Consider the following 25,005-nt stretch of genomic DNA (forward strand, 5'->3'; position numbering starts at 1 on the left):
TGAGGTTTACTATGACTAATATTATACCATGCAAATACATAAAAGTCATTCATTGTGTAAATATTGAATTGTATAGTGTTTGCAAAGCATTGAACATGTAATAAAATGTTTTTTTATTTGCTAATGTTGTTTTTAAAATGGTACAAATTTTAGTTGATTCTTTCTTGGCTGCATAGTTCTAGCGTGATACAGAAAATGATCACATTGACCACTTTTAACATTTTTTCGTATACAGTAGAACCCATCCTTTGGGACACCCCTATAAGGGGACACTTTCACATGACAAAATATTTAGGGGAAACAATAAGTGGCACGTTTTTGGTTCCCGAAGGCCTGGTGGGAAAGAATTAGGGACCTATGGAACGTTAAGAAAAAGTCCTGGTTTAGAAAAGGTAAAATTGTTAATATTAATATTGAAATTTCTATAAAATACTATAACAAAAACTAACATATACTTTCTTTTTTCCTCATATTGGCTAAAATTCAACCTGTACTGGATTTGATCAAAGAAAAGGAAGGAAACCAACGATTGACCTTGCGCTTACAATGCGCCATTCGTCAGCTTCTTTATGCTGCTGGGTCTTCCTAGAAATACATGCTCAAGCATTAGTATTAACAAATAAGTTCTCTTCAATAACAATATGATAATCACTCCAATTGTAACAAAAAATACAGTATTTTCACAAGCAAATATTGTTGTTTAAGTTGGTTACAAAAATATTTAAAAAGGAATTAGGCCTAAAGGTTAAATCATAAACACTATTTTTTTTACTTTCATTCATATAAAAGATCTGTAGCAGGTACGTGATATATTAAATGGCAAGGACAAAAAACAAACAATGTGAATAGAGTAATAAAAGATTTGTTTTTGGTAGTGTCTTATTATTGTTTATAGAATTCTATTTTGGTATTATTGTTTTCTTTTCAATACTTAATATTATATTATGTTTTATTCTATTAAACTATAAATGCATCCAGTAGTAATATTGTTTGAAAAAACCATGGATTTGATAAAAAATCTATAATAATAATAAGTAATGCCGAAATGGTTTTTCTTTCTGCTCCCGAATCTGAAAAACGCGCTCTTTCCCTTACCAAACTCAGAAAAAAAGTATTTCTTTATATTCAATCATCTCAAGGTATACAACATACAGTATACAATAATGCTAGCAAACAAACTAGCAGTATTAATTAGGACATATTATATTATTTTGTTTTAAATATTATTGTCATTTATGTTTGTTATTTTAACCGAGTAAATACAGTGAGGATTATGGCATTACTCCAATTTATTCATTTATTTCTAAGACATATTTATCTAGTGTATACATAATTATAAAACATACATTGTATGTTTAATCACTGTACAGATCTATATTTAATATTTGATTAACAAATAGTATCCAATGTGGCAATCATTGGTAACTTAATTAATGCAAATTGCAAAAAAAAAAATGCTTCTAATGATGGTCCCAGTTATTATTTTAAACTGAATACAGTAAATGTGGAAATGATTGATTGATGTTGTATTACAAAGCATACCCTTCAATCAATGTTTATTAATGTTTATTGATTATCATTTGACTGAGTAAGGGCCTGTTTCTGCTGCAACTGCTCAAAATACGGTATAAAAATACGGTATAAAATACGGTATTTTTTATACCGTATTTTTTAGTACCCCGTTTCTGCTAACAATACTTCTTGGGTGGTCGTGTTAAATTTCATCTTTTTTACCCAAATTGCCATTCATTTAGGCCTATTTGGTCGATAATTAAAAGTCGCAATAAGGGAAGTTTTACGGCTCACTTTCAACAGGCTAGCCCTAGTGATAGTCTTTATAAATGTGGTTGTCCCTTTGATTACCTTTTTGTTGGCCGGACATTTAGCTTCCCCACACCCTCCTTCCCCACACCCTCCTTCCCCACACCCTCCTTCCCCACACCCTCCTTCCCCACACAGATTTATATAGTAAATACTGTGACGTCTTCGCTCCACATTTTCGCCGAATATATCTATACACGTGTGTAAAACAGCTGACAGTGATAGAAAATAAAAAAACGATGTTTACCTCATGTCGCAGGTAAAAAAAAAATACGGTATTTTTATTGGCAGCAGAAAGGGGTACAAAAAATACGGTATAAATTTGTAAATACCGTATTTTATCCACAAATTTTGTGGGGAAAATACGGTATACAAAATACGGTATTTTTTTTATGAGCGCAGTTTCTGCTGCCAAAAAAATACGGTATAAATACGGTATTCAAAAAATACCGTATAAAATACGGTATTTTCTTGGCAGCAGAAACAGGGCCTAAGATGTTAACAGGAACAACAACATTATCTATTTGTAGTAGACAATGTAAATATCCCATCCTAAATTGTCTTACCACAAACCTGTATGTAACCACAAAATTCTTTAGAATCCTACCACCACCATATCCAATACTTGGAAATCCCATCCTAATTGTTGGGAATAGTCTTTTAAACATTGTTATTTTATTGTCACGTTTAATAAACATTGTTATTGTCTCCAAAGCAATTATGGAATAATTCACAAAGTAAATAATATCAACTTCTCTATAAACACACAAAAAACCAGTTGCATAAAACAAATGTTTAAAACTTGTGTGGATCACCTATTATTGTATTTGATGATAAGTATTAGGTTTATTAGGGAAATCATAAATCGTATTGATTTGAACACTAAATACCACATTCAAATTTGTAATGCAACTCTGTTCATATATTTTATACCCAATTAAAAAACAAGAATCCAACAATAAACAGAATCTCCAACAATCAACTGAATCCCCTAAAAAAACCCAAATCTCCAAGTACAATCAACAGAATCCCCAGCAATCAACAAATTCCCAAAAAAAATAAACAGAATCTTGAAGTACATACAATCAACAGAATCCCCAGCAATCAACAAAACTCTAACCATCAACAGTGACCTCAACAGTAGGGTCACAACAAAATCCCCAGCAATCAACAAAACTCTAACATTCGACAGAACCTCCAGCAATCGACAGAATCCGCAGCAATCAACAAAATCTCCCAACAATTGACAGAATCTCCCAAGAATTAACAGAATGCCCCATCAAACTAAACAGCCAAAGCAGTTAAAAAAACTAGAATGTAAGTGTCTCTAATAGAATTTCCGATTACGAATATACTTAATTACAAAAACATTTAATGTTTGACGGATAAAAGACTAAACTTCAGAACAAATCTTATTCAGAGTGGACATGCATGGAAGATTTTATATCTTTTTTAAAGATCTAAACTTAAACTTTGCATGTAATTGGCAATTACATAAGTCACGAGGATATTAGACAAGAAAATGTCCAATACAACTATGGATACAATACACAACTGAAACTGGGAACCAATTTAATGATTTAATAAGCGTACAATAGTAATACCAAATGACATTTTGTTTGTATAGATGATTTTTCGAGGATGGTGATTCATCGAGCGGACAATTGAACTGTTGGCAATAGCTTTACAGAAACAAAATTCTCTCAGGAAGTCAAAGAGAAAACTGTTAAAAATTGTCTGTACGATTTCATACATGAAACTAATATTCACTATTTATTATTTGTAAGACTGTATTGATTATTGAGGTATAATATTTAGGTTTCCTTACTTTACGTTTCCACTGCCAGCGTAAAAAGGGTACATGATTATAGGCATGTTGTACTTACGTGAGGCAGCATGCTACGTGACGTCGGTATTACAACTTTTAGGTGCGGTCGTAGATTGCCTGGTGATGGTAACTGTTGTTTGTTCATGACTGGACTTTTCACCATCAGATGGTTGTTATTACTGACTGGCGATGTAGCTCCTGGGTGACCTAACACTTGTGAATGAGGAACCTGAAGGTATCCATTACCTAAAAAACAAACAACAAGTAATGTGTGTATAAAATAAAAAATTTCGCAGTAATATTTACATGCATGTTGTGGTAATCACAATACTAAATACAATAAAAAATCATTAGTAAAGTATTATTATAATATTATGGTATTAATATTAATATTGTTAGTTAAATTCTTCAACAACCGCCTCCACCAAACACCCCCAACCCCCTCCCCCACAGAAAAAAAGAATTAGTTATCTATAATAACTGTAAGCTTTGTGAATTTAATGAAAAGGATGAATGGAACATAGACAATGACATGATAAAACTAAGAGAAAACAATAATGGAATATACAAAACAGAACATAATTATAAATGAAAATTCAATGAAATTAGAAATAGAAAAAAAATCATTAATATGATCCATTGTAAGATGAAAGAATACATGTTAGTCAACTGTAAATACCATTTTAATTAAGATGATAAAAGTATTGATTAAACAATAACAAATACTTTGTTTAATGTTATCTTAATGTCAAATATGAAATTATCTTCTTTGAAAAAAATTATCACAACAGGGCTTCACAATAGGGTTTACACTACATTAGTTTAGTCAATTAGTAATTGAATGCTTCTTTTAGACCCTGTTCACATACTACATGGTTATTAATTTAATGCTTCTTTTAGGCTTTGTTCACACTGATGGATTTACCCGTGTGTTACTGACAAACAGTTGAATACTATTGAATATTTTCTGTTAAATCCAAACACACAACAAAATATTAAAGCTCCCAGATAAAGTAATAAACATTCATGACCCAGAAAAAAAACTATGCATTAACATATACTGTACTTGATAAACATATTCAATGTAAACATACTAATGTATTAAAACCACATTTTAAACTTTGAAATCAGTGCTTTCTCAAAGAAAGTATGAGGAAAAAATAAACACAGTGATTTAAAGTAAACATACTTTAGAAAACCCCATTTAAAAATATTCACAGAATTCAAAGACTTCATGACGTCATCAAATCAATTTTTTTTTTACTAAGATTATGTGGTTTCCTTTAAATAGTACATTAAATCTACAACAAGCCCATCAAAATCCTATTAAAATGTCAGACTTGACTGTAATGCGTGAAATGTAAATCCAATGTCAAACAAATTAACATTAAAATTTCTAGTAAAACATATATTACACAATATGTAAAACAGTCTGATAAAATTAAAATTCTATAAAATATTAATTTGATTTAATTGTGTATTCAACATGTTGGGTATCTACATGTAAAGTAAATTAATATAATTTGTTGTTAAGTATTTTTATGTTATTTAGAGTTTTAAAAAATGCTTAAATTGAGTATTTTTCTAGGTATAATAGAACATTAAATTGCATCTCTAAAATATAATAGATCTATTGATACTATGAATTAATGAATTGAATGAATATAAGTGAATTTTTATGACGTATACTATAGTTTTATTTATTTATTTTTTATTTCCTTATGAAATTCTAAAAATTATAATTTCTTTATTATACAAAACTGAAAACTTTATATAGGAAACAATCACACTAAGTTTTAATATACAAGATTAGTTGAGGAATATTGAAGAGTATTTACAAATAATGTAGTCATTTTTTAAAAGATTAAAGAGTGGTCAATATACCAAAATTAACATCTAGCAGTTGAATGTACTCTTACACCACCAGTAATAATCGTTTTTATTTTATATGAAACAGGAAAGGAAACTTTTTTTTCATTATCACCCATTGATCTAACTTTTTTCCTTTTTTTCAGTGTGCCCTGTTCTTGATAATGTGTCATTCATATTTTACTTTATGTTTACTTTCTGTTGGTTTGCCGCCTTTTACCTTATAACATAACATTGTGTTATTGAGCCTGTGTGAGGTGTGGTTACTGCTGCAAGCAGTGAATAAAATGTCCTTGGAGAAATAACAGGAAGCCGCCGGTAACGAGTGAAATTCCGTTGGCACTATGCTTTCTATTGAAAATATATGCCTGGATTCAACGAGCCAATTCGCCTCTAGCTGACCGTGTCACAGGTATGATTCAGGAACAATAGCCTACCGCCCATTCAATATGAATAAATCTCTGGCTATTTTGATATCGCCAAGTGCAATTTTGGCTGCTGTATTGTAATAATGGAATTCAATTTAATATGTTTACTCAAGCCTTACCGTACTATAACTAAATTTTGTTTCCTCTTATAGGTTATGAATTATTTGGTTAATCATAAACACTTTATACTAAAGCTTTTTCGTGCTATGTTAATCCATTTTAGTTTACTCTTTTTATCTGTTTATGAAATTATTTGGAAAGTTTTTTTGAATAATCATACACATATTCCATATTCAGAATCATACGTTAATACTGCCATAAAACATATAGTTACCACAGTAACTGCAGTAAAATATTTTAAGTTTCATTAAGTTTCATTCTTACTCTAGCATATGGTTATGTTAGATAGCAAAGTTTATTTTTGGCTGGTATATTGATGAAATCATTACAAAATATCTCAACAGATTGTAAATTATGCGGCAATGCGGTTGTAAATTAGAGACCGATAGGCAATTAAAATCCTACTACCCAGTTAAATTAAGTTAATGATAATTGTATAATTGGAAATAAATTACTATTAAGTATTTAAAGTGTCATGCCATAAGAGAATTAATAATTAAATGAAGTGCAATGATTACTATTTTAAAGTACAATGAAATACTTACCATATTCAGATAATTTGTACTTTATAACCGTTATTATAACCATGGACCTACACTTTATAATTTGAGTGTACTTTGATATTTAATCAATTCATATACATTTTATCATTTGTTATTTTAGTAGTAGTAAATAGCTTTATTATTATTAATGAAACTGCTGAATTATGATGGAATACAAATATTATGTTAGATAAAGTTCATAAAATGGTGAAATAAATGGTGACTTTTGTGTTTTGTGTTATGCTAGCAACTTGAACCTTTTATTGTTATACACAGAAACATAAAATGGAATAATCTATTATTAAAGTAAGATCAACAGGAATAGCAATTACATCATTAACATTTCCAAGAAAGCTTGTATGCAAGTTTTATAATACCATGAATTTTAAAAGTCGAAAGTTACTTGAACTATATAGATCAGAATTACAATTCCATACAAGATGTCGGTGATAATCTATGATGATTCTTGTTACAGTTTTGTATAATATATCATTTTGTATAATAGTGTCTCCTAAATAGGGGTTCTGCTGTATTTCATTTTTATATTTTATGTACAATGTGTAATAATTAAAGATGGACAAAAAGTCACCAGAACTGAAACTCTCTTTTATTGCAGACTATAAGACAACCATTACAATGATATACTACTGTATGGATAAGTTTTTGCCAATAAGTACAGAACACTTGGTCAATTATCTAGATAATCGACTAACACCCAATTCCCAAACAAGTAACTTTTTTACACTCAGTAATAAAACAATTGCCATATATACTATTGTATATGTATTTTTTTTAAATATTAATGTCTATCTCAATATTTTACTAAATAAGAATTTAGTTTACACAATTATTTTTCAAAATTGTTGATACGGGCAATGTCCCAGTTACTTTTAAAAGGTCAATCAATTATGTATAGCAAAAGAAGGGGAAATCATGACGACAGTGACAGTATGATGGGTTGTTTAGGGGATCCTTTGAATCACCATGCATATCCTATTTAAAAACAGATGCAGAATGCCATAGAAATAGTACTAAAACAAGGATGTACACATATATGACTGAGCTAAAGATAAAATCAGTGAGAATCAAAACCTTGACTATCATGTCATATCCGCAAACACTGCATCACACAAAAATAGTTGCATGTTTACTTGGTAATGTAGTATTTTGTACGTATAAATTATATATTTTCCTTTGTTATGCTCAAATCAAACATGTTTATATTTCTATTATTAGCTTTAAAAAAATGTTGAAAAATGATAATTACTTTTGATACATTACTTTGAATCATTATAATGGCCATAAAATCAACCAATGATCATTTATGTTGTACTTTCCATTTTATGTTGTTTATATTTATTTCAATAATATTATTTAATATTATATACTTTAATTCACTGCATCTGATTGATTTAATAGCAATCTTTTTTAGATTATGCATTGTCTAAATTCAATCAATAGGGCACATTGGACTTTATCTCAGTCTCCAGATCACCTTGGGAAATTATATACTATTATGAACTATAAGTGTTCCCAGTCAATATTTGTATAACATGATAGATAATTAAACAATTATGACTTACAATACCATTTTTTTAACTTATAAAATTATTATTTAAAATCATTTTTTAAAAAGGAAAAATACTTAAAATTTACAAATTATGATATTTAGGTTCTAATGCTAGTATACCATGGGCAAAAAGATATTAGTAATTGACCTTGTTTTTCCTTCTACAAACTACAACCAATGTCACATTACAAACAAGTTGAATGTACAGTATGTAAAAAAAAATATTCATAAAAAACAAGAATCACAAATAAGAGTAGACACACTAATCTGCACGACGGGATTTACTACAACAAATAAAAACGATGATTCTACGCCTACATCAGAAACTCTGTGTAGTTAAGATATAGTCTAAACGTGTGCATGCATAAATTAACAGAAAGGTTATCAAAATAATGCACTTTGTGTTTACTAAAATATTCTGCCTAAGTAGTAGTTACTGTTATCAATTTTAATGGTATCCCAAGTAAATATTTTTATAATTTAATTTCTTTTCTCCATTTTTAACTGGGCTCCAGCCTACAGATTGTAAAGTTCACTGAAGGCATAAAGCAGAAAGGTTATCAAAATAATGTTCTTTGAGTTTTACTATTTAATAGTCCACTTTACACAGGTAGTACAGTAGTTACATTTTATGGCATGATCCCAAATAAATATTTTCATAATTTCTCTGTTTATTGTTGTTATTAAAAAAACTGGGTAAGGATCGACAGTTCATTGAAGGCAGAAAGCCAGATAAATTACAATGGTATATTTATATTGTAAATAATTTTGTTCACTAAATTTTTTTAAGCTAAATATTTACTGTTGTTAGACTTTTTCCATTTTGCTCTTTATTTATATTTGATATAGTTTTAAGATTATCATAGGTTCCAAGATTATCAACTGACAATATTTTATCCAGCTGGAAGGGTCACCCTCAATAAATAAAATTGAAATTAAAAAATAAATAAAATAGCCAGCTGCAACATACTGTAATTTCAAAATTTGCTAATTTCAACAAAATTAATTGCAACAGTTATTTGACAAATTGTACCTAATGAAAAATTCCAAATCAATTAACAACAACTTATCTCCAAAACATAAAATGTTCATGGTAGCTTTCGAGGTAAAAATATTTATGAATCAAATTTTTTAAATCAGTGAGGACAATTAAGTATGACAGCGATACGGCATTAAATGACATGATACTATAATCCAACTTCCTTCTCAATTATAAAGTTGGGTTTTACATTTAGTAGGTAAAACGTCTTAAATTTCACAGCAATAACAAAACATAATTTTAATAATAAGAGTACTACTAGGTATTTGTTAATATAGCATGCATTACAAACAGAAATCCATAAAAATTAATTTAAAAAAATTAAAATTGTGAGTAATTGAATAAGACAATTATTTTGCAAAGCAAGATACAACACAAGTTATAATAAAAAAGGTAAGATTGTATAGGTAGGATGTATAGGTATGAAGCTGTGAAGAGAGTAAACGCTCATGCAGGACTAGACTACATCTCAGCTCACCTGCATTAGGGCTCAAGTCAGCCCTGTTGGTGCTCTTGCTGCCACTTGCTTCCTGCGAGCCAATATTACCTGCATTTACGCACAAACACACATGCGGACCAAGGGTTACTAATAAGCATGCCAACATTTATGATACTGGTAAAAGTGGTACGGGCAGTGGTGGTGGTATTTATTGTGTTGGTGGTATTGATTGTGGTGGTGGTAAAGGCAATGGTGGTTATGGTACTGATTGTGGAAATGATTGTATTGATTGTGGTTCTGGTGGTAAGGAGATTTATTGATGGTACTGTATGCAGTTAAGTTTTCTGATCAAAAGTTTAATTTTTGCTATTAATTCAGAAGCTGCTTAATATGTTAAAGTGATGAGTGTAGTTTTGAAATTTTAACAAAATTCTGCCAAAAAGTATAAATGTGTATGTACACTTTATATTGTTATAATTTAGCATGTTGTTTAGAACTGTATAATGTTCATGATACTTGTTGAGTTGTATGAATCTGATGGTAGTGGTAGTTTTGTTTGGTAGTAGTTATAGTAGTGGTATCTGTAGACAAGGGGCAAGACATAATGCAATTATTATCTGGATGCAAAGCTTCCATTCCTACAGACATTGCATCACCATAGTTAGCAGGTTTATAGATACCAACCAGCCACTTGGGACACACAATTCAGTTATGTACGGTATTACATTAGTTGGAACATGTGATACATAGGGACCGTTCAGGCTTAGTTACCTGGGAAAGTTGGTGTCATGGGCAAATTATCACTAACTTTGGTAGGTAGGTCTCCAACTGACCCAGGTAAATAACTAAGCCTCAACAAGTCGTTACTGGGTCTACAGTATATTATGCTGGTTGGTACCCAACTACAAATATAACCAGCCTACCAACTACTGTATATAATATATTATTAAATGTGTTTAATATGCCTGTGATCATTCATACTGACTACAGTATGAGGCGAGGCAGGATAATACATACAAATATGTACGGGTTAGATAAAAAGACATACAGTAGTGGGCTTATACTCATACTAGTACTGTCATAGCAAATGAATAATACAAAGAACATTGTGAACCCTTGAACAAAAGATAAATAATATATTTTGGGTACTTACCTTAAATTGGCGAAGTCAATATTATAAGACTTAATAAAGTAACATAGGGTCAAGTAAAAAACATTATCATTTACCCCACCAGTTGTACTTTAGTTGTGTACAGTATGATCCTTAATACTTAGTGGGCTTAAAGAATGAAGATACCAGCAAATGCATTGCAATCCATTGAAACAGTATGTGTGCAGTGAATGATCAAAGGAAGAAACATGATCTACTGTTTAGAGTTATCCATGCTCTACAAAAATGGAAGGACACTTACCTTATATTGAGACTCAGGATTTAGACTAGAGATATACAGTAGGGGTGGGTTTTAACAAGATATGGGTAGGTGGGGGAAAAAGATTTAAATAGTATTTTTAGCCTCATGTACTTTGGGTAGTTGAAATTAGGCGTAGTTGTATTCATAAAAATAAAAGATGTATCTACAAACCTAAGAAAATAAACAACAACTTTTCTCCCCTAATTTTACAAAAAAGGCGCTAATTAATAATTTGTCAAAACAGTTTATATAACTTCAAATTAATTGATAATATAAATTCCCACTGTTTAATTACGACGACAGTCTTACATTCATTAGAAAATAAATTAATTTATACTCTGTAATAATAATAAACTCATGATTGGTTTCAGGTGGATAATATTAATTTGGTTTAAAAATGTAGAACTTGGTTAAGTCTACTTTATCAGAGAAAAACATGATATCTTTGACTAAGCTCATTAAATACAATACTGCTTAAAGCAGATCTTATGACATAAGTGATAAAATATGTTGCATAATCATAACAAGAAAAACAAGCAGTCAATGAGTAAACATTGCCCTAAAAATAGGAACTAGATAGTATAAAACAAGGGAATAAAAACTAAAAACTGTATTATTATAGATTTCCTGACCTACATCTAGAAAATGATAACATTTATTGCTGTACATACAAAGAATAAATATCTTAGAGACTAAAAAGATGTGAACTACATCGTGATGTCAGGGTGTTGATGAAGACAAATAAAAAATATGTATGTCTTAAAAGATTGATGTTATGACCTACATATTGAGAAATGCTGTCATGTGATTCCATGAAAATATGAAGCGCCCAAGAGAGACGAACTATAGCTAAACCCATAGCCTAGACCATGCGACCAGTCTCCGCTAAACATAAAAACTTAGTGAAGACTTAAAACGATTTACCAGCATCTGAAATGCCAGTTGGGAATAAACTAAATAAACTATGCAATTTAACTTATTAATAAAAACAGAACAGAGAATGCCGATGGTTGTGAAATATACCAAGAGTCTAAGTGGAGTCTGTTGTATTGCTACTTAAGTAAAAAACATTAAAGCTGAACTTATTAGTTGTTAAATTTGAAAAGTATGCCATTATCATCCTAACTGTTAAACATTTACAGCACACCATGGTTTTGTCCAGATAAAGTTATTATGATTCGACTGGATGGACACAAGATAATTTATGCATAAATGGTTTCTATAGCATTTATGAAACTACATCAGCCAAAGCAAACCTTCAAACAATAAAAACGACGACCACTAATAGTAATATATTCATTCATTCGAATGGAAGTGTGGCTTAATTAACTACCACAATTACCATCATTCATGTCAATACACCACAATACCAACAACTAAAAAACACCATTACTAACATCAACAACATATCAAAGAAATCTCTGTATGGTTTCTGTCAATATCTTTTACAAACACTATTATAGTATTGCAGTACCTCTGCAAAAGAGGTTATATTAATTTTGTGATATTTGTTTGTTTGTTAGTTGCCAGACTAAAAGACAGATTTTTATAAAATTTTCACCACAGCTAGATCAATACAGTCACGGAAGGCTCTATTAAAATTTGGATCCCAATTCTGGACCACTTTTGTCTAATTTTAGACAGATATTTACCAAATTCAAACCAGAAATAGCTACAAATAAAATCTTGAAGGCAATCTAGACCCAGATTTTAATTCTGGGCCTTATTTAGGGCGTGTAAATTTTTGTCCCAAAAACTATTGTACATCATTTATATATAATAATGTACATAATATATTACATTAGACTGTTGGCCTACAAAATTTAAAAATGAGGCCTAATCATTTAAAATTTAGAGCTCAGAGCTGGCAGACATCTCTGATTGCTTTTGTTACTAATTATTTAGTGTGTACTACACCTAAGAACAATGTTATTGGACATAGTGCATTATACAGTAAATGCTTTAATTATTATTATTAAATATCCTGTTCATTGACATAGTCATTATTAAGGAAATTGTTATTTAGCATAAAAATCATTACCTAAATCTTCTCTGATGGTAACAACATAAATTACAAAAATAATATGTTGGAACTTCTTAACAATTAATTCAGTTTATATTAACAATTCTAAATGTAATAGTATACTTTAAGTTTATATACCTACTGTAACTGTATTTAAACAATGGTACATTTAGTATATACTTCAATGCATACTTCTTTACAAATCTACTTACCTCTCTGTACTGTATAGGCCATAACAAATAATAATTTTTAATTAATATTTGTCATATTTCTATTTGAAAGGCTAAAAAATGTTTACTTACGTTTAAGATACGAGAAATAAAGCATATTAAATCACTAATATATTAAAATCACTATTGTAAAATCACATTCATTTAGAATAAGCAAACATTTAAACTAACCTGTACTAGCAGGCCTTGGAGGAGGCCTAGGGCTCATGCTAGAACGACCCATCTGTGGTTGGGGGCTGATACTGGTCCGTGTCATGTGAGGTTGCGGGCTTAAACTGGTTCTTGACATTGGCGGTTGAGGACTTAAGCTATGTCTGGGATTGTGTTGTGGTGGAAGCAGAGTCGACGAACTGCTGGGTTGACTGTAATCTGGATGGCTGACATGACTGCCGGGATGTTGTTGAGAAACAGGAATGCTTACTGGCATGTTTGGAGGATAGTTCATGTGACCAGACTGAAAAGAAATTCAAGAAAAAAATTCTTTAATATCATATTTAAAATGTTGAAATTACTTATAAAGCTCTGTCAACACTATCAAACTTTATGTGACAAACAAATGTGATGTGCCCAAATATGGTAGTGATGATATGCTTAAATATGGTAGTGATATGACATTATCATGTCCAAATATGGGCACATCACACATTTTTGATAGTGTAGACAGAGCTTAAGATTGGGAAATACAGAAATGCTTGTTGACATGTTTGAGTTCATTCACTACTGTTTAGCATAAAAACAAATTTAAGCAGTTAGTTCTTTTGTTAAATGCTATCAGAGAAATTAATATTGGAGGACAGTTGCTGTACTATAGTATACACCAAAGATATTTAATTATGATCTTGACAGATGCATACATCTATCTAGATGTGGTTTGCTCTTTAGTGGTAATATAAGAGTACACCACTTGTTTACTTAAGTTAAGTGTCATTATCCATAAAAAAAAAAACCAGTGAATAGTGGTGCTAATTTCACTGATTTTCAATCATACAGCTAAGTAAAATGTAGATTTTCCACCCGAGACCATAAGTTTAATAAATTCAATCATCAACCCTAAAACAACATTTTTCTTAGTACTGTAGTACTATATGGTATAACATAGGTGGGAATGAATTATATTCAGATTGCATTTAACAACAATCTATTTAAGTCTTAGGAATTTAAGCTAAATTTGGAGGTGGAATTATACTTTGTATGCATGGATTATACTTAAATTGTACTATTATAGTAGTAGTGTTTAACATCAATGCCACTCTTCCATTGCTGTTGACTATCATCATTATATTTGTTGTGGACAGTCTTTTTGGTATAGGGTTACTACTGTAGTACAGTAGTATAGGTATGTTAAATGGGTTTACTGTATGAAACCACTGAAACAGTGAAAGAAACTGGTTGAAACAGTGAAAGAAACTGGTTGAAACTGACTGATAAAAACTGACCTATCAATAGATTTTAACAGATAGCCATGCAAAAAATGTTGACATAGGCAGAGAGTTGTGCAGACATTTCAATTCTCTCTCTAATTCACAACACATACAGTATTAGTATATTGTATAACTTGAAATGGGCATTTCACCATCCTGGAGTCCACTATTGGTCCAAGATCGGTTATTTTTTACATACTGTACACTAGTTCCAGGCTAGGCAATATGTTCTATATACTCTAGTACGATTATCTACTTTATAATTACAAGAAGAGCTGTTCTTTGTCTTACCGATCTAAGACCCATCATTCTGTCAAATTCATCATTAATTTTCTTGTATTTCTCCTCCGTTCTTGGTGTTAGTGTGTATTCTGCTTCTCCATCTGGGCTCTCACAACCTTTGTTTTCTTTTTTATTCAGAACCTGGGTGATCAAGAAAAAAGAAAATATTTTTAAACTATTAATCATACAAAATTTCATACGTTCAACTACTGTACTATTACCATAAATTAATTAAAATCTATACAGAATACATAATTAACTTTAAATTTGTCAACTTTTGGTGCTATATGATATAATCAACCTTGAATACGGAGCTTCAATCAAACAACAACAACAATATAAACAACAACAAAATAATGTTTTCCATGGAGAAAATATGGATAAATAATATTTGTACATATATGGTGGATTACATTATCAAACATCTTGCCAATCTAAAGAATAGAGTACAGTAATAGAGATTGGTTGGCTAGCTACACATATTTATCGCATCAAAATGTATGGCATTAACTAGCTAAAAGTTCAATCACAAACCAACCATTAAATTGTCGGTGACAGTTAGCCAGTACTAGATGAAATATACTGTCCGATATTTTACCAACTGCAGTTGTTTAAGCTAAACATTCAGATATCAAAAAACATGAAATTCAGACAATAGTATGTATCAAATACTAAAATAATCTATTTATACCAACAAACAGAAAACAAACTTAAACTTGTGAATTATGTGAAATTTAAATTTAAGTTGATTTTATTTTGCATTCTTTTAAAAGTTCAATACAAATTTTATTTATAATTTTTATTATTACACAAACTGTACTGAGGGACCCTAACAAAGATGTGAATTAAGGTACATAATATGTTTAGTTCAACTTTATACACTAAACAAAATATAGAGGATAAAATGTTAACTGTAAGTACAGTACTGTATAACATTTAAAAAACCTTTTTTTACATTAAAATACTAGCCACTTTGAGTTGTTTAAAATTCTGGTTTGAAATTGTAGAAATGTAATTGACTGTCACATTGACTATCATCGATCTATCTATATTAAATATATTGACAATTATCATTTATGAATATTATATTTTTTTATCATCTGTATGTGACGTCAGCTCCATGTTCTCCAAATTAACTTACACATTTGGAACTACATTTTTTAAAAGGCATGATTTCCTGAACATAAATACATTACCTTCTTACATAATTTGGCTTACAAAAATAATGTAAAACAACTGTAGTGTTACTATTTGAATGCAAAGTTCAAGAAAAAATTATAATAATGTTGCACCTTCAAAGCAGTGACTATAATCATTAACCTTTGGAGAGGTGTTCAGAATAAGGCTTCAAATATAACTTGAGTCTGAAAATGGTTTGTTTTATATCCTATCACTGAAGGCATATTGTGAGTAATAGGCCAAAGGATCTTTATACATTAAATAGTAGAAAAATGTGTAGTGACGTACATGGTTGCCGTGGATAATCACGGTTCAAAAAGAGAATAGATGCAGGATGATCAGTATCATCTTTTAAAAAAATAAACGAAGGTGATAAAATAAATTAAATCTTCTCATACATTTGCAAGGCAAATTATGTTTTTTATTTGTTTATGTTGTCTCAGGTATACTGTAATTAGCATACACAATTTGTTTACGTTGTGGAACTTGACACTGGTGACCATTTCCAATATAGTTTTCCTTCATAGTTGTACCGCAACAGTTTTTATAGTAATTTTAATATTTTGTTGAATGCATTCAGATTTTTATCCTGATTCATTTGATTAATTAGCTGGTATAAAAACCATAACAAGTAAAATTAATGAAGGGGGAGGGGAAATTGTAGAAAGTTATCTGCTGCCACCTATAGTAAAATCATATCAAGCAAACAATATACTGTAAAATTAAAATCAACCACATCCCCATTTTAGTGTATCAGTGTAAAACAAACTATTATTTTCCCAACAAAACTGTTTCATTAAGACTAATGTTTATACAGCACTTCAGATTACATAATCTAGTTTAACATCAATTTCGAATTATTTATCCTGTGTATTTGATCATAAATAAAGGATTAAAGAGAAAACATCCCACAATGCATCACCATATTATAGCGTACTGTACTGTCTTGCAATTCATACTACTGTATACCAATTTAGATCAGTGACTGTATTATAATATTAGACCACCGCTAAGGAAAACATGTGCACTTATACATTAATAAAATCGCACAATTCTTTAATACACACTATTTATTATTTTTGTGAAATACTGTTAGTATTTATTGTAGTAAGGGAATTATGGTTATTGAATATGGCTGGGTGTAAAACAATCACAAATTCAAACAAATATAAATTCTATTTTAGAATCAGATTCATAACCTTTAATTATCTTTGAGAAAATGCTGACAAACATAGAAATATCCTCATTAATCCAAATTTGGTCGTATGACCTTATGACCTTTAATCAACTGATCTAGACTCTCATCAAGAATCCAGTAGCAAATCGAGAACCTCATCAAGAATCCACTAGCAAACCGGATACACATCAACTAGCGAGGTAAACATGCTAGTCAAGTTCAATACAAAAACTTGTGAACAGGAAATCACAAAGTGTAAATGCAACAATTAAATGGTGGTAATAGTATGCTAGATCCTGTTTCTAATTGTTCATTTGCTCCCATTCAGTAAATTCCTGAACAAAATCCCACTACTTACTATGCTAGTAAAGGGTGGTTCACTTAAATACAGTGCAACAAAGGTTTGCCAGAAGAAAAGACAAAACAATAATAAGCATCATCCAAGCTTATCATTTTAAAATGTCATGTTCCCATAAAACAACAGCACACTGACGCAGGTTAAAGCCCACAAGACCTTTCAAATCAAAGGAAAGTTTAAAAAAAACAGTACAAAAATAACTAATGGACTACAATACAAAACACTTTGAATTGAATAGTTTGCTAAGTGAAATAAAGGGCACTATTTATAATCACCATTGGTAAAATACATCTTGGTCAAAGTACTTAAGCTAAAGATGGCAAACACTAATTAAATAAAAACTCAAAACGCATTCAAACAGTACTGCATCCAAGCCATGGAATAATGGCTGATACAAATCAGATGACAAAGTAAAGTTGTCCCATGCTTAGACAACCTAAAATGGCATCCATCTTGTAGAATCTCCCTTCTAACCTTTTAACTTTGACGTCGCCTTAGCCGCCCTCTAGTTTTTGGCTAATATTTTAATACTGTACAGTATTACTTGAAGAGCTGAAGCATAAAGATTCTCCATGCTTGAATGCACACGTTATCCAATGACCTGGTGTAACACAGTAGGAAGTGCCCATGTCCAGCTGAGCCATAAAACCATCTACTTTCTGGCATAAATATCACCAGTGGCCAATTAGCCAAACACAATCAATGTCATTGTCAGAAAATTGGCTTTCAAACAAAATATCATAATTATTTACTGCTGCAGTGCTACAGTATATTGCTTGGATAATAAATACCATCAATATAAAGCGAGTGAGTCAAATGGCCGAGCGGTTAAGGCAGGGGCGCCGTTTACCGTACCTAAAGAGCCAACAACATCGGCAAGGGTTCGAGGCCGACTCGCTCCTAGTTCTGGTGGTGGAAAGTCTTCTCGGATAAGGACTATAAACCGTAGGTCCAGTGTACACAGTTACAACCTATGTGCACTTTAAAGAACCCAGTTCATTATTTGAGAAGAGTAGGGGGTTACCCCGGTGAACTGGTTAACAAAATAGCCTCTGTATCAGGGGGATTACCACCTATCTGATAGGACAGTGATCAATTCACTATTGGTAATCCTTGGCCACATTGCCTAAAGACATAAAATAAAATAAATAAAAATAAAATAAAGTTTAATCATAAAGTTAACTCTAAAAAACTCTATAAAAACATGAGCTACAATACTGTTATATCATTTTATTCTATTGGAATTAATATGTTACTGCTTAAGTTTGGTTTCCACTACAGATGCAACTCAAAGACATAGACACAACACAAGCGAGTTGACCAATGACAAGCAACAGGTCGAATAACCCATTGCCTGTGATTGGTCAAATCACTTACATTGCACTTATGTTCTTGTGTTGCGTCTCTAGTGGGAACCAAACCTTATTTTTATTAACACAATATTGAAAATTCTTTTTTATAAAAAAAATCATTGTTATTTCTGTTTCATACATTTTGAAGTTGTCAATGAAATTTAGACTTTGAGATTTATGCTTTTCATTTGTGTGTATACAGCACAGTACCTTATCTATTATGCAAATTGTATGGGCATAGGGTCAGTTGCAGATAGCGATTATACAAATAAAGTCAGTGAAAAAAGCCCAACAAAAAAAGTGGTTTAAATAACATGGAAATATATATTTAATGCTATGATATTTCTAAACAGGTGTACAATATGTACAACAAGGCAATTACATATTTTATTAATAAATTGTTTTGATTACCTTTGGTTAAAGTATTATATTCTGAAAGGCCCATCAGCCTTCCTGCACCCAATAATAAATGTTGAAACAACATTGCAAACTGAAGGACATTATGTTAAGTTTAGCACTTCATTTCTCAATTTTTCCACCCTGGATCCCGTTATTTCAAAATATTGGGATTGCCACTGAATCTACCAGAGGGGTGAAAGTTTGGCCTGTCAGACAGCAGACATAAATCTGTCAATCAGAATGTCAATCATTGTCTTAAGATCAAGTAGCTAAAGTATGGTTAGCCAAGCATACTATGCATCATCTGGCAAGGATGTAACACCATCATGTGGATTATATACTACATTGACATGTCATAAGTGTTAACAACCACATGACCTGGTAATCCATGACTTATGCTGTAGTAGTAACCAGGAATAAAAATGAATCCATAATTATGGTCCCTTCACCACTGTACATTTACAGTAGCATCTTTTATCATTAAATGCCTATGATTTATGAATTCGATTCTTACAACAGTTTAGGCCCCTACTGTAAAATCTGTAAAATGCCAGAAGAAGCATGTTATGAATATGTTCCGCCTCCTATAATAATTAAAATGATAAAAAAAAAAGACTGTACATGATGGAACTGAATTAGTAAATTCCTCTAATAGTATGGGCAGGCCAGAAATTCCAGATTAGACTTTTTGGATATAGGGCGTTACAGTGCTCGCATAAAACAAGAAAGATAAAATATAAAAAAAGTATTTCTGAGCTAAGTCACAAAATGTACTGTACCATAATGATTACCATCATTTTTCGTTATATTTAGGCACTTATCATTAAAATAGTAATGATGAACTAATGAGAACTGAACAATAAGTTGTAGATCATTAATTGTATGTGAGTAAAGCTCATTACTTTATCACACTATTTTGCATTGTTAACATACAAAACACACTGAAGATAAGAACTATATAAAAAAACTATTATTAGAGAAAAAACAAATTCCAGATGTTAAGATCCCAGAGAAAAAATATGGAATTTACTGAACATAAAGAAAAAATATCTCACACAGGGTTTAGCAATCAATACCTAATTATATTAGTAGATATTTTTTCAATACAAAGCTCAGAGTTATTGGATTAATTTTATCAAAGATTTGCTTTGTTATACTTAAAGTTTGTTTATATTATTAATCATGTTTAATTATAGTATTAGTATGTTTTTTATGTAGTATAGTAAACAAGAATTAAGTATAAAAAAAATAAAATTATTCATTTTTAGATGCATTCTTGTGAGTAATGATAAAACCATATTTTATTTATTACAAATTTTGCTAAACTACCTAAAGAGGGAACAAATGCCTAAAAAAATAGATACAAACATAGTACAGTATAATAAAAGCCATCAAAAATCTATACAACAAAACAAAATACATTATACTGTAGATACATTTAAACAGAAAAATTATACCCAAATATAAATTTCATAGTTGTATAGTTTATTAAATACAGTGTGTATTAATTATACTGTAAATATATTAGATAATTCACTTTAAAACAGATTATAATCAGTAGTAGTTTTTGAATAACTACTGGTTTACTATAGCGACCTTCACTTTATCAGCTGGTTATTAGAAATAGATAAAAATCTTTATAAATCCTGTATCCCCCAGGAACAGTTATGGAGTAAATCAATGGTACACTAGGGAGTAAAGGAGTACTAATTGTAACTAATGGCTGTGGGAATATAATCAATATCACAGTACTTTTTTTTATATAATATAATTTTTTTTTAAAGGAGGAATTAAACAAAAAAACTTTTGAAAAGAAACATAAAGACTTTTTATGGTGGCTGGATGTATTAACTAAAGAATGAAAACGAAATTATTTCAATAATGCAAGGGAGGAAATGTCAGAATTATACTGCAGGAAGTTTCACCATGGTAACTGTCGACACGACTGCTTTTGAATGATTGGATTACGACAGCAAAGTTATTTTTAGTCATCAGCATGCTATTTCAGGAATCGGGTCAAATTAGTAGGAATCTATATACAAAATATCAGCTATTTTTAGTCTGGGACTAGGTTAATGATCTGAAACCCCTAGGGTCTGGCTGTTAAGGAAACCTTGGTTACACCCTTATCAAATTCACTAAACAACCCAGGTAGTTTTGTGTATGTAAGCAACAGGAAGATTTTAGGCCAAAAAAAAGATTTCAATAAGTTTTTTTTGTATGGGATTTACATTTTGTTTTGTTTTAAATTAAGGAGGCTTTACTATTAGCTATTGTGATGTACAAATATGAGAATGATAATTCAAAAGCCCAGTTGCTGTTTAAAAACATTGGAATGTTAAATGTGATAATGTCATTTTTGCAAAAATTGAGGGATTCTTTGAATTTTTTTAATTACATCCATTTACAAAAAAAAATCAAATTGGTAAATACCATACAGTAGTAACAAGTCATTCAGCTAAAAATGTGATGAGGAACGTAAAATTAACAAACTGGCCTGTATCCAGGCTTCAGTTGTTGTAGGCATTGGACAACAAAAACAGCTTTCATTACAATAACAATCTGATGACGCACGTTAAACTTAAGCCTGCTTAGTCTGATTTGCCTATTATTTTAAATCTTGTGTTATCAATATTATAAAACAAAAATGTATTGTTTTAAACATTCTGTATCTTCTTCTAAAACATGAGATTTTTATTGTGAGCAAAATTACTAATTAATTAGTGTTACTGTATACTTTTTTAATTTAATCATTGTAATTTAAGTAATAATATTTTTACAAATAAATTAATGGCCTAAGATAAGCATATTAAAAGATGATGTTGGATTTATATACATTATTTCTATACATTATCAATATTTTTTAACAATGTATCATGCAACCATGATTATTTACTATAAATTTTAATATAATATAACTTATTCCAATCACACAATATAACTAAACCTTCAATAAACTATAATCAGACAGATTGGCAAATATGATGAAAAAAATACTACTATACTAATTTAAGACTGTTTATAGTAAGGCTTATACGTTCCACATCATCAAGTGTATCACTTTTTACTTAATTTGCATTGTTCATTTTTTGTTGGAATATTGTCAATCCACAATCAATTTCTTCAACATCCTTCATTTTCCATCAATTGTAGCACAAATTAATTTTTTATAATATGAGCGATTAAATAAAAGCCGAGAAAAGTAAATTGACTCGGCGGAGATTGGCGACAACATCATCCGTGATGCTCTCGTCTTGACATAAACTGGAGACGCATGGCAGCGATGAAACGGCAGAAGGTTAATTTCCTTTGCTGGTTTGTTTCCAAAAGATTGCAAAGAACTAAGAGCTAAACAGGAAAATGGTGTAACAGCATGATATAGACTGACCTCAATCGTCAGGACATGACAAACTCTACCCCTGGGCCTGGTGCCAACTCAGGTATAAAAGTAATAATAAAAGCAATGATGATTGCACAGTGGCTATAACAAACTTAGCACCTATCACTACTTGTAAGCAACATAAGCAGCAATTTCCAAGGGAATAGATGAGGCCAGTATTTCTCATCATGCCTCAAGTAATATCATTGAAGGCTTGGATCAAGTTGAAGAATGAGTTACTGACTAGTTCAGCAGTATAAATATAAGCAAGATAATTATCTATTGCAATGTCAGTCACAATTGAGAGCATATCAATGATGTAAAAACCACCCAAAAATTCACAGATATAAATACTACTTTTATTTACCATTGTCAAGTTTGCACTACTGGTAACTACTGTACTATTGTACATACAAAAACATAATTTTAAACTCTTACAGTGTAGTTCTGGTCAATCATTTAAACATAACTACATTTCTTATGAAAAGGCAATAGCATAGTCAATAAGGTAATCCCCAACAGCTCAAACTCTACTTTTGTCTTCCTCTAGATTTAAAGTCTATCTTGAGACCATGCACAGGTTTACTGTACCAATACTTCGCATCCAATGTATTTATGAGGATCATCTCTCATACTAATCCACATCATATCCCTTTAATCCCTTCAATTGGCTCATTTCATTACTAGGAAATACAAGGCATACTGGATTGTAGATACTAATGAAAACAAAATACTCTTTCTTTGGAGGATTTAATGAAAAGCGTTGACGAAAAATCATGCTAATCTTTTTGATGTTTACTTGGCACATTGATACATAGAGGGGTTTAAAGAAATCTTCAATTTCCAAACAGAAAAAACAATGGACTAAGCCTGTTTTACATTTTCAAAGAGCCTTGCTACCCTTTGATTATTTCTCAATATAAATAAGAGCAAATAACCATGATATTTATTTTGATCATGCATCATCTGGCTACCATTTTTTCTCTGAAAGTGAAAAACTCAATCAAAATTCATCGCAGAAAGGTACTGTATTTTAATATAAATAAAAATATTCATACACTTTTGTACTAGTAGGAAACAGGCTTATGGTTTGACAGAACAAACTTTGCAGCATTCTTTTAAATTGGAAAATTTACATACATTAAATTTATATCTTCATTTAAAGTTATTAAACTAAAGAAAAATTACTGTAGGTCTATATTACAATTGGTAATTTTAAGATAGAAAGAAAGATTAGATGTTAAACTTTTAAACAGAAATATCCAACAAAAATTAATTTTGTATAGTAAAAAAAAAATCACACAATTAATATTAACCCACAAAAGTCTTTTTTCCAAGAAATTATATTTAAATAAAATATTAATGTAATAGTAGTTCAATAAACTTTCAAAGTTGAATAAACTTAATTTTCGGAATAATAATAATATCATTTTCGAAATATACTATTCAGATGTGATACAAATGAATCGCTCAACTGCAACATTCAGAATACAGAACATACGCACAGTATGACAAAGTCATTCATTTAATCTATTAAAAATTATAAAGATAAAAACTATTTATTTAAGTTACTATTAATAAAAGCCTCTCAACAGGTACCCACTCCTCCCAACAGGCACCCATTCTTCTCAACATGTACCCACTCCTCCCAACAGGCACCCACTCCTCCCTTGGTCTTTGTAACATGACATGATCAGTTGGAGCAACTCAGTTGTCAAATTAAGTTTAAGTACCACTGTCATAGAATCAGTAATTGCTTAGTGAGATACTGGGTCATTTTATAACCCAGTGATTAGCTACAAATTTTTCTCATTGGGTGCTACTGTACAATTATGCTTCAATGATTTTTTTCTTTAAATCTGTATTTAATAGGATTGTTATTCTATGTTCACTTATCAGATTATTGCTCTATAAATATAATTACTGTAATTATTCAGGTATTCGGATACTATCAGGGTACAGTAGCATAGCAGATTATTTAAATCAAACTTTGTTACAAATTTAGTTTTAGTTTTTTTGTTTTAGAGTTAAATTAAAATACATTACTACTACTACTGTAGCAAGAAATGCTCTATCAAGTTTTAGACTAGAATATTCTATTCTTATTATCAATTACCATATCATAAGACCTACACTA

General features: G+C 30.4%; 2 protein-coding genes across 3 annotated transcripts in view; both read right to left on the reverse strand.

Moving 5' to 3' along the window:
• LOC144854210 (myocyte-specific enhancer factor 2C-like) overlaps positions 1 to 25,005 on the reverse strand; it is a 56,244-nt gene that overhangs the window by 8,597 nt on the left and 22,642 nt on the right. Inside the window, exons 5-8 of one of the 2 annotated variants that reach the window (XM_078712127.1) lie at positions 15,034 to 15,165; positions 13,493 to 13,775; positions 9,696 to 9,764; positions 3,708 to 3,895 (exon numbers count right to left, since the gene is read on the reverse strand). In XM_078712127.1, the coding sequence (XP_078568253.1) occupies positions 3,708 to 3,895; positions 9,696 to 9,764; positions 13,493 to 13,775; positions 15,034 to 15,165 (672 nt within the window). The remainder of the gene's footprint in view (positions 1 to 3,707; positions 3,896 to 9,695; positions 9,765 to 13,492; positions 13,776 to 15,033; positions 15,166 to 25,005) is intronic. The other variant, XM_078712128.1, reaches the window with a different exon arrangement.
• LOC144854231 (small ribosomal subunit protein eS7-like) overlaps positions 460 to 25,005 on the reverse strand; it is a 170,900-nt gene continuing 146,354 nt past the window's right edge. The window contains exon 6 of the mRNA XM_078712158.1: positions 460 to 471. The gene's annotated coding sequence lies outside the window, so the exon portion shown is untranslated. The remainder of the gene's footprint in view (positions 472 to 25,005) is intronic.

Source organism: Antedon bifida, chromosome 10 (genome assembly GCF_963402885.1).
Source record: "Antedon bifida chromosome 10, ecAntBifi1.1, whole genome shotgun sequence".
NCBI lineage: Eukaryota > Metazoa > Echinodermata > Crinoidea > Comatulida > Antedonidae > Antedon > Antedon bifida.